The sequence below is a fragment of the Mycteria americana genome, chromosome 3, assembly GCF_035582795.1.
Source record: "Mycteria americana isolate JAX WOST 10 ecotype Jacksonville Zoo and Gardens chromosome 3, USCA_MyAme_1.0, whole genome shotgun sequence".
In the NCBI taxonomy this organism is placed as follows: Eukaryota; Metazoa; Chordata; class Aves; order Ciconiiformes; family Ciconiidae; genus Mycteria; species Mycteria americana.
This window is the reverse complement of record NC_134367.1, coordinates 33,710,530-33,724,850: the sequence shown is the minus strand read 5'-3', so window position 1 is coordinate 33,724,850 and position 14,321 is coordinate 33,710,530. Positions and strand designations below refer to the sequence as shown.

The window sequence follows — 14,321 nt, the reverse complement described above, 5'->3', positions numbered from 1 at the left end:
ATTCTACTCCCGTGAGGCTGTACCAATATCCCGGGGAGGGTTTAAAGGGTCCAATGTCATCAATTTGCCTCATTGACCATAGGGTTTCTCCTTTATTGAGGTGTAGGGGTGGTGCTTTAGCAGGGTGATCTGTTTGCAATTTCAATTTACATTGAGGGCATTCTGTAAGAATGATTTCACATGTTTTCCTGTCTAGGGACCAACCTCAGCTTTGAGCTGCAAAATAACGTGCTTCTCAGGCTGTGTGGCATAATTTCTGATGCAACCATTCTCCTGGTCAGTACCATTTGGGATTTGGCGTGTCTCCTGTTTTTATTCCCCTAGTTCTGGCTAATTCATCTACTTGTTGGTTCCATTTTGTGGAACCAACATTGTTTTTGGTTGGCTGGCTATTTTTTACATGGGCTTTTACCCATCCTAGTTTAAATGGTGCTTGTCTTGCTATATCTAATATTAATTGCCAATCTTCAGTTCTCCAAACTGGAGATCTATTTACTTCCCCATTTAGGGCTTCCCGTTGACAAAGCCAATGCGTGGCACCTGCCCACACAGCATAGGAGTCAACATAGATTACTTTTGCTCCATTTTGTGCTGCTCAAACAACTGCCCTTAATTCTACTTGTGCACTACCTTCACCTTCTTCTATTACTTGTTTGCCAGTGGTAATGTTTAATGCAGTGGCCTCAGACCACCATCTCTGGACCACCCTTTACCCTCTTTGCTGAGGCATCAGTAAACCAAATGTCTTCTCAGTGTCCTCTCAGTGAGGGAAGGTGCATTTAGAACTGGTGAAGGTTTAAATGGCTGGTTTAGTGCTAATGGGTCTTTGTGTTTATAGGCATTTGTAATGTGGAAATTTTTGTATGTCCTTCTGTCAATTGCATTTCATCTGTTACTCCCATCAGGTAGGCATACCATTTCCTGCTAGTGGGTTTCTGTGCAATTCTTTCTGGGGGAGCAGTTCCTTCAGAACTGTTTCTGGCAAATTAAATGGCCCTCTAGGCTGCAAAGGTTGTCCTTGGTGTATTTTCTCAACTTGTTTAACTGCTTGGACTGAAGACAAAAGTCCCTTTTCCTACTGGGAATATCTGTTCTGTCTGTTAAAATGTGGTTGAGCTAAACATTAAAGGCCTTTTTGGCCTGTTCTGCCAGCTTGGAATAGATTGCAGTAAGTGCCATGTTCTGCTAAACCCCATTCTGCTATAATAGTGTTATCCCACAAGTGTGAGGTCATTTACCCGGTGTGCGAGATGCCAATATACACACAGGGCAGAGGTATTTTTATTTCACGTCTGCGCCGAGACGGGTGCTAGGTGGTAGCTCCACAAAGCTAGCACAAAGTTTGACCATACAGGTACAGTATTTATACAGTCTAGTTATGCATATGCATAAGTAATTACACAAAGCAGTTTTCTATTGGTCTACATTTCTCTTATTTCAACTTAAAGCTACAGTGCTACTTGAATATTCTGCGCACACTCAAAGGCGAGGGGTCTCTGCTTGGGCTGGCGTCTCCAGCTCAAGGGGTGTGACTTTTAGTATTATAATGAGGATAGTTCATGTGAGGGTGCTTCTTATCACACTTCTACTAGTAGTTTCAGATTGTTCCCAAAACATCTTAATTTGCTTACATATTTCTCCAGGATGTGCTTTTCTCCCAAGGACAGTAATTCTTGATTAGACGTTCTGCTTTCCAGCCTGAATCCCCCTTATCAGCTTTACGTAAGCCTTGGCCTTCCACCAGCTCCTGTTAGACTACGCTGTTAGACTACAGTAGGGTCATGAGGGTGTACTGGCCCCAGTGGCTGATGTGTCTTTAATTCCTGTATTAGGGTTTTGACTGCCTCTTCATGTTCTGGCTTCCATTTCCACAGTTTTCCTTTTTGTAAAAGTGAGTACAATGGGTCAGCAATGACATAAAATCCAGGTACACGTTTCCTCCAGTACCCTAAAGTACCCATAAGTACCCTGTTGTATTTCTTTCTTAGATTGCGGCTTCTGCAATTGTTCCATTTTACTTAGGGTGTCTGGTGGAATTGCTGCACTATATGCAATCCACCAGGTACGTTAAAATTTTACTTCTCTACTTGGTCCTTGACATTTTTCAGGTGGAACCTCAACTTCTGCTTTGTGTAGTGCTTGCCACGCTGCTGCTGCTGCTTCCCCCACTCTTTCAGGGGAAGCCTCTCCAGTCAGGATATCATCTATATATTGGTACGGTTTCACATCCTGAGGAAGTGAGACTGTCTGTAAAAGTTCAGCAAGTGCAGCATGACCAATCATAGGAGGTGAATGTTTATAGACCTGTGGGAATCTGTTAAAGGTATATTGTATACCTTCCCAAGTAAAAGCAAATTTCTCTTTATCTTCCTCCTGCATGGGGACCATAAAGAACATATCTTTCACATCTTGTACCACTATCCATGACTGTACCGCTGCTTGTAGCGTGGCTGTTAAAGTTGCAATATTGGGTACTGCAGTCGTTAGCAGAGCTGTGTTGGTGTTTAGGTGCCCATAATCTATTGTCAGGCACCATCTCCCATCTGGCTTTCGGACTGGCCGGATGGGTGAATTGTATGGGGAGTGGGTTCTAGAAATAGTGTGCTGTTTTCCAAGACTGCTATTATGTCAGAAATTCCATTTCGTGCCATAGCAGAAATCGGATTCTGTGGTACATTGGTAATTTTCAAATCGGGGAGTGCAGGGGCTGGGCGGAGTATGCTACTGTAGCCTCCCAATTTCTACCAGGGTTGGGATCGGTACTGAAGCACCACGTCTGGCAAGTGCCAGTTTGGTCTGGTCAAAATATTGAAACCCAAAATATTTTCATTGTGCTTTTTAACTGCAAAGTCAGTAGACCACATGGGCTTCTGCCTGGAGCCATAAATTAATTTGTGTGGTTTGGCATATAACACTTGCTTTGTTTACCCTGGTGACTTTAACTCTTTGCTGTCTGGGTTGCACACCCGGTTTCTCGGCATCCTGTTGTGTTAGTATTGAAATTTGTGCTCCCGTATCTATTAGGAATTTCACCAGTTGTTGTCAAGGACCAACTGGAATCAAAATGTAAGTGCCTCCTTCATTTAGTGGATTTAATATTCCATAATCTACTGTGGTGGATATTGGGTTATCACCAGCTTTTCCCTGTGTGTGCACAGCTTGTATGCAAGTGGCTTTTGTGACAGCAGTGGACAGCTTGCTTAGGGAACAGATGGGAATTATAGAAGATTCACCTTGTTCCAAGGCACCTATTCCCCCAGCCCAATACGCCACCCTATGGGTGATAGAATGGGATTCATTTGCCGGGTTGGGTCCTAGGTTTAAGAAAACTCCCAGACCCCAATAACCATTTGCTTCATCTCCACCTAACATTATTCAGCCACCAATGCTCAGGCAGATACACCGTGAATATTCCGTTTCACCTGGCTTTCTGCAGTATTTCTCTTGTTAAGTTTGCCAATTGCATTGGATCCCAGGGAGTGGTTCGTGTAGTATATCATGGAGCACCATCCTGAGGTCCGTCAGAGTGTTCTGTTTTAGTGATGGGTCAAGCCTCATATTCAGGGGGTTCTGAGGGGAACAGGGAGGGCATCATTTCCCTCATTGTAGTCATCAAGTTCACCCCAAATATCACCATCCCAATCTTCTGGGGACACTATTAGTTTCCTAGTTTGCATGGGGTCAGGGAGATGTGGAGCCTGTATGAGCATCATCTCGACCTTTTCTTCCAACTTTTGTTTTTTCTCCTTTTCTTCCTGTAACTGCATCTGTAGCTGCTTGATTTGTAAGGACAGTAATAACTCAGCTGCCTTCCTGCCTTCTATTTCATCTCTTAGATCTTACTTTTCTCTATTATTATCTTTCCTATACTGACAGGCGGCTTCTAGGCAGGTGCCTAACATCTTACAAGTAATTCCCTTTCCTTTACCATCTTTAGTATTTCCTCCTGCTAATTTTAGTTGTCCTTCGGTGGCACCCCAGTCATGCCAATGTTTGTGAGCCCATTCTTCTGAGAATCTGGGACTCGGACTTATTCTGTGCCTCCGTAACTAATCAGTGATACTACTTGCCATCCTGCTGACTATGCCAAGTTGTCGCAGGTAAGACTTAGACTGCTTAAAGAACTACCACCAAAGGTATCAGCAAAAGTGGTTTTATTGAAGTAAGATATTGTAAATGTGAGACTTAACAAAGTTTGATGGCAAGATTCACTCTGTTACTTACTGCAGAGGATATAATAATGATTCAAAGTTACCAACACAAAATCTTAGTACACTGTAATGCAAGGTTATGCATGATATTGGTCACTTACCAAAGATCTGCGGTTGGTGAGGGGTCTCTTGGCCTCAAGGAGTAACCTTGAGAGGTTTCCCAGCTCAAGAGGAGATCACTGCCACGCAGCCAACTGCTTAGCAGGGAGAGCTCAAAAAAGGCTCACTCAGGCTGTCATATTTATGGAATAAAGCAGTTGGCTCATAGTCAAATTATGTGCGATGGAAAAGGTAGGCACGAGACTCCTTGTACCCACAACTTTCTTTGTTCTTGACAAATGAGTCTTGGAAGAACCACCTGCTATTCATGTGTTAATTGCATGGTTGGTGTTCCAGTTTCCAAGCCTGTATGCATCAGTGCTCACCATGTTACCCTGTTCCTGTGTGGGTTTTCAGAGAACAGATTGGAAGTAGAGAAGTTGTTGGCCTGGTTATGGCCTAGGCCTTTTCCTCCTTTGGAGCCTGAACCAGACTGCCTCTAGCTTGGTCAAGGAGTCAAGTGCATCCATTACACGTCTGATATATTATAGCAGAGATAGCAATACAAAACAGCGTTACAACGATGGATCATGCTTCAGTGAATCTTACAGAGTAGTTATGCAGATACGTTATGGAGAATGGCTAAACCCCAGCATTCATGTGGCTGGAAAGCTGCCTGGCAGAAAAGGACCTGGGAGTGTTGGTCGACAGCTGGCTGAATATGAGCCGGCAGTGTGCCCAGGTGGCCAAGAAAGCCAACAGGATCCTGGCTTGCACCAGGAATAGTGTGGTCAGCAGGACTAGGGAAGTGATCATGCCCCTGTACTCAGCACTGGTGAGGCCACACCTCGAATACTGTGTTCAGTTTTGGGCCCCTCACTACAAGAGAGACATTGAGGTGCTGGAGCATGTCCAGAGAAGGGCAACGAAGCTGGTGAAGGGTCTAGAGCATGTGTCTTATGAGGAGCGGCTGAGGGAACTGGGGTTGTTTAGCCTGGAGAAAAGGAGGCTGAGGGGAGACCTTATCGCTCTCTACAAGTACCTGAAAGGAGGTTGTAGTGAGGCCGGTGTCAGTCTCTTCTCCCAAGTAACAAGCCATAGCACAAGAGGAAATGGCTTCAAGTTGCACCAGGGGAAGTTTAGATTGGCTATTAGGAAAACTTTCTTCACCAGAAGGGTTGTCAAGCATTGGAAGAGGCTGCCCAGGGAAGTGGTTGAGTCACCATCCCTGGAGGTATTTAAAAGATGTTTGGATGTGGTGCTTAAGGACATGGTTTAGTGGTGGACTTGGCAGTACTAGGTTAATGGTTGGACTTGATGATCTTAAAGGTCTTTTCCAACCTAAACGATTCTGTGATTCTACAATTTACCACTTATACTGTTTCCGATTCATGCATTTTGAATTGTTTTCAGACACTCTGGTTCTGTCTGTTAGTAAATTAAACAGAAGCAGGCCAAGACCCTGACCTTGGCACTGGAACACAGTCCTTTATACTGTTAAATAGTTAGTGTAGCCCCTAATACAGTTTTGGCTGATGCTGACTGGCAGTTTTTCAAACAATTCCTGGGCATGGTTTGAGAGGGATGTTTACAAATAGATAAGTAGTATATCAAAAAAGTGGATATTTTCATATTTTGACATGTTACCCTGTTGTCTCCATTGAAATTTTGGGGTTCAATGTACAATAGATTCAGATAGTTTCAGCTGTGATTTTTATGTTTGCTAATATAAATATTACAGACCAAGTTTCACAAAAGCAAAAGCTTCTCCCGTCTCAACCTTATCTGTTGGCAGTTTTGTTGCTCTGAAGAAGAGTAAGTGGAGAAAAGAACCCCCAAAATGATGTTAGGTGGGAAATCAATGTCTTTTTATGTGAGTAATTGGAAAACCTTAATAAGGCACAATTTTGAGAACACTTCAGACAAAATAGTTTCAGTGTTGTTTGACAAAGCCGGAATGTTGAATAGGTCTGTGATTTCCACTGCTTAGCTTTGTTGACAATTTAGTATTGGCTCTTCGTCCTCAGGAGCATGAGAACAAATCTGAATTCATTAAATTGTAGATGTTACAGCGGTTTGTGTGCCTGTATCTTATGTGAATTAAATGGATCTCTGAAATGGGAGAGAAAATGCTGTATCTCCATCTATTTTAGAAAATTTTTTTTATGCACAGTTAAAGTTCTTTTGGAATGTATATGTTTGAATGTGCACAGACTGCAAAGAACATTGAAGGATGGTGTGATTGGTTTTCTAACAAAACACAAATACTAAGATTTTTTCTTAAATAATACACTTCTACAAATGGAATACTTTTACTATAGAAACAAATTATATGTGTTTGAAATGAATCAGGTCATTAATTTATTTCTCTTTGGTTCCTGCCTATCCACACATGTATATTTTGTTACAGGATTCTAAGATGAAACAGAATAATATTATTTTTTTAAAAAAAGGAATATCAACTTTAAGATACAAGCCATTCAGCTTTGACTGTAATGATCAAAATTCTAGAGACAGTTCTGCTAAAAAACATCAAGTATTAAATGGCAAGCAAGACAAGATTGTGACTGAACTTGTGGATGTCTCAGTGTGCTTATCGCACATTAGCAGGGCTGGTACGGCCTACAGCAATACAGAATACTTAATAGGGCTAGAAAAAGTAATACACTTACTGGATTTTTTACTTGTGTAACTTCTAACCAATTTGCAGAGCAGAGTTGTAGCAGCTGCAAGAGCATCTGCCCTGTAAAGGGGCGAACTACTGTTTGTCAGTCAGAATCTGTACCATCCACTGTGGCAGTGGATTATATGTTCCATGCTATTATTTGCCTTCAGTCTGTCACCTTAATTATATAATAAGATTTAAGTTCTTTCATTGTCATTCTTAAAAATTTGCAGTTTTAAAGGTCTCTTGCATTAATGCTAGATGGTAGGGAGGATCGAAGATACTTTAGTATGCTTTTGAACCTGCAGTTTCAAATTCTGATTTTTTTTCCTTTTTTTTTTTTAATTCTTTTTTTTTTTACCTTAACCTTTTAGGGTTCAGTGGGTGAACCAGGACCTAAGGGTGAACAAGTAAGTCATGTTGGAGATCATGGTACTTTCAAGTCACACTACCAGATGCTGCAGTGCATTATGTTGACTAAATCTGAAGGCTGACAGTATGTCTGTTTTTGATATAGGGTGCACCTGGAGCAGAAGGAGATGGAGGAGAAAAGGGTGACTTAGTAAGGCATTATTTTCTCTTCACTTGATCTAATATTTTGTTGTCATAAATGAAAACTTTAAAGTATTGTTGGAGTGCTTCAAGCTTATGGTTTGATCATTGAAAGTCACATTTCAGTTTTCTACTAACTGGGCATTGCAGAGCACAGCAGTTCTATTAGCCTGGTCACGCCATTCCTGCTGTTTTGAAAGCACTCTGAAATACGCATATTCTATTATGTGTATAATACAGTACAGGCTGCCTTGAAGGGGGGCGGGGGGGGTCTGTGTGTATAGATACATATGTACAGATACACTAAGCATTTATATATAAATATATATATATGCACATACACATAAATTCTTGGTGTTTGAGGCAGTGAGGATGAGGAAGTAGTTTAATTCAGGTGAAACAGAAGCACAGATAATAAATATCCTTAGTAAATCAGACTTGGAAATTTTTGTATTGCCTTTATCTTTGGAAATAAGATATAGCAACTGGCTGTTAGGGAGAGCGAGAATGGTCTGGGAAGAGGCTGTGGCACTCTGATATTGCTGGAGGAAGGTATATATACACTGCAGGAGTGTGGCATGTTGTGAATTCACATGGGTAATGCTTGGGTCATGTGCCCTTGGGTAAAGAGGATTTTTTTCCTGCAGAAAGACAAATGTGCTAGTCCAGCTGCTCCTATGGGGCCCCATCCAGCAAAGCCAGAACTTGATCTTTCAAAAGGAAGTAAACTCTCCGCATTTAAAAAAACGGTAGCCAGGTTGTGTGCTGGAAATGAGCACTTTTTTTCCTACGCTCTGTAATTCTGAAAGGCTTTTAAAGTTAATTAACAGCCCTAGTGAGCTAGGTGTCCAGTAATGCAGCTTTAGCACCACTATACAGATTCGCAGGAAGCAATACTATGGATTGTTTAAGTGTGCTGCCAGTTGGTCTATTTTTAAACCAATAACAGTTGTTATTTCTGTTTCACTTATGGCATATTCATTAAGAGACAAAGTGGCCTTTCTGACCTTTAGAAACCAATTATTTCACCAATGACATTTAGGAACTGGGAAAACACAATTTTCAGAAAGCTCTCCAGGAGTAATACAAAAACACCAAAGAAGAAGAGTTAATCTATTTCATAGGTGATTACAAGATTTTGCAACTTTTTTTTTTTCTCCAATTCAAAGGGAAAACTAAAAACTTCTGAATAGTGGGACTGCTATTCTTAGTCAAGCAATAGGGGAATCTTGGGGTTGTTGAAGCCAGGAGTGAGGTTGCTGGAAACAGGAACTTCTAGGGGTTTGGCTTCTTCACAGCACACTGGGTAGACACCTGTGGTTTCTGTTGCAGTTTTGTCAGGGCTAACACAACGCTGTAAAATATCCATAATTCTGTCAAACTAGAAAATCCTGATTAAATAATGCTTCCTCTAAAGGTTTCTAAGCAATCTACTATCTATGATTGTCCTGTGCTGTAACTGTGGTTTGCGAGGCTAGAGCCATGTGTCTAATTCTAAGAGAAGCAATACAAAACCAATTATAATAAACATGCTTTCTTATTTGCACCTTACAGAAATGTTTTTGAGAAAGGAATTTTACAAAAAAAATCTGAAATTTAAGTTTTATTTCCAAATGAATTGTAATTTGAGGTGCAATTTTGCGTAAATCAACTAAATATTTGAATTTTTTTTTTTATAGTGAAAAAAAATCACGTCAAGTTTACTGCATTTGTAATGTCTATGATAATGGCTATTCTCTTCTAATACAGTTTGTCTTATTTTTGCTTAGGGTGATATGGGATTACCAGGAGCAAAGGGAGCTGTAAGTATAATGGATTAGCACTGTTGCAGAAATAGAGATATCTAGTAGATCAGCTAGATGGTTTTCTGATTTAAGAAAGAAAATACAAATAATGAGCTGAGCTCTTTATCACAGTTAAATTGAGTGAGTTCCAACAGCATTTCTTCTGTTTAAATTTTGACTACGGTTGATATTAAAATGAATTAGCTTTGGAAAGGAATCTGTCTCCTGAATTCTAAGCTCCCTAAAAGAGAAGCATCGTTCGGCTGCAGTTTTCTGGCCAACTAATTTTTTTTTTTTTTTTTTAAGGAAATGAATGCACTCTTTGTACAGTAAGTGTTGTATAGAAAGGAGGCTGCATACAGCCTGTAATCTTTACACTGTGAAAAAGCTGGCAGCAGGACTGTGATGTCTGTGAAAGCAGAAGTATTTACGGCCCAGATTCTTTTTCTTTTTTTTTTTTTTTCTTTTTTAGAGAAGCTTGTATGTCGCATAAGAAGAATTTGAGAGTGGAATGCATTCTTTTATTTCAGGATCCCTGAAGAGTGGGATTGTTACAGCAGCTGACAGTTTGGGCTATGATACTAACATATCAACAGTTCTGCCTACAAGGAACTGAAGTTGAAAGTAACAAAAAGAGCTATGCTTGTGTTCTCAGTGGCCTGTGTGACTTTGGGGCTAAGCAAATGCAAGCTAGAGAGTGTTTACTGCTGATCAAGATCTTACAGGAAGGACATGAGGAAGAGATTGAGTAGAGGAGAAATCTGTAGTTTTATCCCACTAGATTTTTAAAATCCTCTTCTCTTTATGAGACCCCAGGGTGCTTGTCATACCAGTGAGTACATTCACAGGGATGAGTAATCCATCAGGGAACCTGACAACTTGCCAGACTGGACAAGAAAGAAATGATGGCTTCCTGGTTGTGTAGTCCACGAAGGGGATTTTGCTGTCTTCTTAATGCATCAGTTGAAGCGTGTTCTTTGGGTTTTCTGCTGACAGGGACAGCAATTAGCTGCCTGAGATGCAGCATAGATGGAACTGAAATGGCTCCATCTTGTGGACTTAACTGATATCACAGCTGAGTAATTTGCCATGGTTTTGAGCATCTCTTTCAGCAGGTGTCCCCCCCCCCCCCCCCCAGTAGATTTGGAAAGCCATAAGTATGTAGGAATTTTTTTTCTGTTTGTTTTGGTTTGGGAGGTGGGTTTTGTTGTGTTTTTTGGGGTTGGTTTGTTTTTTGGTTGTTGTTTTTTTCTTTGTTAGTACTAGTATTGATTAATAGTAGTACAATAACTTGTATTGAAAGTAACTCGGAGGCGCCTGTTGGCGTACTCTCTACGAAAATGAATGAAAGGCATTTGGAACAAGCAGGGAGCTGGAATCTTTGCAACTTAAGGAGCACTTAATGTCTAGAAAAGTTGCACGTGACGTGCATGAGGGCAGAAGTAGAAACCAAGTATAGGAGCTCTGTTCTTTGACAAAAAATACAATGTCTTGTGCATATCACTATGGATGCCCATTTGCCTCTTTTGACAGAATATCTTTTTTTTTCCACTTCTCCCCTTTAAGGGAGAAATACAGACCTCTCTTTAAGTTTATAAATCACACAACCACTGACTCCAGTTGCTTATTTAAGAAGAAGCTGTTCAACAACTTTACATTCCAGCGTTCATTGCTTTGCATTTGCGAACAGCTCCTGTCACCATTTTGATATATCAGAATGAGTCTAACACTAGTATAGCAGTCCATTGAAAATCTTCTCTTTCTTTGCCAGGTTGGTAATCCTGGAGAGCCTGGTTCCCGTGGGCCTGAGGGAAGTCGGGGACTGCCTGGCATGGAAGGGCCACGAGGCTCACCTGGACCGCGAGGCTTGCAGGGTGAACAGGGTGCCCCAGGTCTGCCTGGCAGCCAAGGTCCAGCTGTAAGTAGTTTTAATGTGATTGGTATCTTTTGAACGCTTAACTGTCACTCACACCACTCCTTTTCTTGCATCAGGAGCTACATACGCATGCAAACCCCAAGTGCCACAGTAGAGTTTGAAGTACACTGTACCCTGCAACAGACACATTTGTGCACCAGAGAAATCTTAGGGTTGTATATAGTTGGGTCCTTGGGTCCTCAACTTTCAGTTCAGTTCCATTTTCTTATGCCCACCCCACTGGTGTAGTGCGCATGTACCATGTTTGATACATGGGTGTATCACACATAGTGTCTGCCTTGCTAGTCAAATTGACTTCAGCTGGAATAGTTGCACTTGCAGGGACTGGAACATCTTTTATTGACATCTTTTCGCATCAGGCACACTTATAAAATGTACTGTGATATCAACTGTTTTTTTAAACTATTATTTTTTTAATCCTAGGGAAAAGAACCAACCGATCAGCACATTAAGCAGGTTTGCATGAGAGTCATGCAAGGTAAATATGCTAAAAAGTATTTGATGTTTCATGTGCATTTAAATCAGGATAATCTATTGTGGAGGCAACCAAGATTTTCCCACTCATATCCAGAACAAATAGCGTGGCCTCAGCAGGGGACCTGGCAGAAAATCTTCCCACATGTGAATGTGGACACAATATGAGAGAATATAAGAAGTCCCTTATTTTATATATACTTTGCAGCCTCATTGAAATACCTGTTGATTCCACACTATTACTGTAGTAACCAGGCGACAGACTGGAGTGTTTTTATGGAAAACATATATTTTGTGTAGAAATCACTTGCTATGTTTACATATATAAAAGTACACGGCTTCACCAAAAGCTTGTTTTGCCATTTGTACTCATACACTATTAGATTACAGCAAACAAACTATGTGCAAAATAGGTAAAATAAAACGAGTGCAGAGAGAGGCTTTCTGTAGATAACATATGATAAAAGGAAGGCAATAGCAGATGTTCAAACCCTGATTATATTTGCTCACTTCTTCTTGACACACAGAAATCTGGAGCTTTTCTAATACAGTTGGGTGCATGGGATTTACTGCATTTAAAAATTTATGCTGCCCTGTAAGCACAAAAGATACCTTTCAGTACTTGCTATTGAAGATGCCCTGAGGGATATTATGCCTTTGTAATGTTAAGAGTTTACCAGAATAAAATTGCTGCTCATGATTCAATCTAAAAATTATCAGTAGTCATAACTGTTATTGATACTGCCTAACAGGGTATTTTTTTTTTAAACTTTCTATGAACAGGTTAAAAAGGCCTTTTAAAGTGATTTCTTGAAAGACACAGTAATATTGAGGAGGATTATAGTGAAATCAGATACAATGCTTGAATTTATTCATAACCATCAGAATTAGCAGTGAAGAGAAGGATATAGGAAAAATCTAGAATGTCTTCATTACATCCCTCTTGAGAGCCCCTATAATTGTCAATGCTGTCATGCTTTAAAAAAAAGACAAAAGAGGAAAAAAAAAAAAAGAAATCAGTCGAAGTGGGTCCCTGGAACCTTGTCAGCTTGAAGACAACCATAACTGAAGTTCAGCTCCTGAGTAAGCTTTGCCTGCAGATTGCTATCCCCAGTCTTCCTCGTGTATCTGCTAGCCATAGTTCCTGTTTCATTTCAGATTGTTTGCACCCCCCAACCCCCATCTTCTTAATTTTTCATGGTTGCAGACACAAAATAACTAGTCTTGCCAAGTCATGCAGACTTTATAGCAAATGTCATATGGAGTTGTGCGTGGCTGTATCCACAGAAAGTTATTTCTAAGGCATGCTTGGAAGATGGATTTGAAGTCTAGAACAGAAACTTTAAGCAGAGGACTGCTCTCATGCTGTCACAGCAGTAGCCTGAAAGGGGGATGAGGAAAAGGGAATATCTAGCTTAGACCATTCCAAGGAATGGCAAGCTGATCCTATGCCTAATGAAGAGCAAAGCTCCTGATGATTTACCTTAAGAAAAGATCAACATAAAATGTTCAATTATTTATCAAACTTGAGCTCATGAGCACCAACTTGAGGGTTTTCCTCTGAAAAAGGCAGCCTGCACTTTGCAGGCCAATGTAGATGACTGCCCTCATGCTTTTCAGCTGTTCCTTCTTGCAAAGATAGATCTTACTAAGGATTAACAAGTAGTAATGAAGAGAGATATTTGCTCTTTTAAGAGGCAGCAATTGCATGAGTATGTTTTCTTACTAGATGGTTGAAATTTAAATGACATAGAAAATTATAAGGACATTTCTAAATAAACCATATATATTTAAGTCATTTCAGCTTGCAAACATTAAAGCTTTAAGATGTAGGCTTCAGAGTGACCAACTTCACAGTGTGCCTATGCAGTTTCCCTCTAGTAGTACTAAGATAATATCTTATATGTAACAACAAACTTTGTAAATAGCATTGTACATAAGGAAGGTGCTGTACTGTGATCTGTCGGTTTCTGTAGCAGAGAATACACGTTCTTCTTCAGTGAATGTGAGAATCTCTCCATTCAGATCCACTTCCTGCTTAATTCTGTCTTCCTGTTTGTTGCAGAACAACTAGCTCAGCTGGCAGCCAGTCTTAGGAGGCCAGAATTTGGTGCTCCAGGTCTTCCTGGCCGACCGGGGCCACCAGGTGCTCCAGGGCCTGCTGGCGAAAATGGCTTCCCAGGACAGCTTGGACCCCGTGGCTTGCCTGGCCTTAAAGGTCCCCCTGGTGAGATCGGTCGTAAAGGTCCTAAAGGTAAGAAATTCTGTAACTGGCTTTCAGTTGTTGACTGCTCCAGTTTTTTGTGGTGTGGTTTTTTTTCCTTTGGATTACAGATTGTGGATGTACATTGTACACACGTACAGGAAAAGATCCTGAATTAGGAACCTAAACTGTTTCCTGTAACTGTTGCCTCAGTTGCCCCAGTGATTAAAGGGCACATTGGCCTGGCCTCAGCAAGACTTGTTTATAAATCCATTTTTTGTCATCAAATCACTTATACAATATGAGAAGGACAGGCATCTGCCTTAAACTAGAAGTAAGCAGCTGAATCAGATTCCTAATATTAATTTTCCCTCTCATGGACTTTTGAGGTTTGTGTTTTTCATATGTTGAAAAGTTCCAGCAGTGATTCTCTCTTTCCTCCACCTAGTCTGGTTGT

At 40.7% G+C, this 14,321-nt stretch overlaps 1 protein-coding gene across 3 annotated transcripts in view; it reads left to right on the top strand.

The window, feature by feature from the left end:
* COL9A1 (collagen type IX alpha 1 chain) overlaps positions 1–14,321 on the top strand; it is a 77,557-nt gene that overhangs the window by 59,030 nt on the left and 4,206 nt on the right. For 2 of the 3 annotated variants that reach the window (XM_075497297.1, XM_075497298.1), the window contains 6 exons: positions 7,290–7,325; positions 7,433–7,477; positions 9,237–9,269; positions 11,023–11,169; positions 11,611–11,665; positions 13,727–13,915. In XM_075497297.1, the coding sequence (XP_075353412.1) occupies positions 7,290–7,325; positions 7,433–7,477; positions 9,237–9,269; positions 11,023–11,169; positions 11,611–11,665; positions 13,727–13,915 (505 nt within the window). The remainder of the gene's footprint in view (positions 1–7,289; positions 7,326–7,432; positions 7,478–9,236; positions 9,270–11,022; positions 11,170–11,610; positions 11,666–13,726; positions 13,916–14,321) is intronic. The other variant, XM_075497299.1, reaches the window with a different exon arrangement.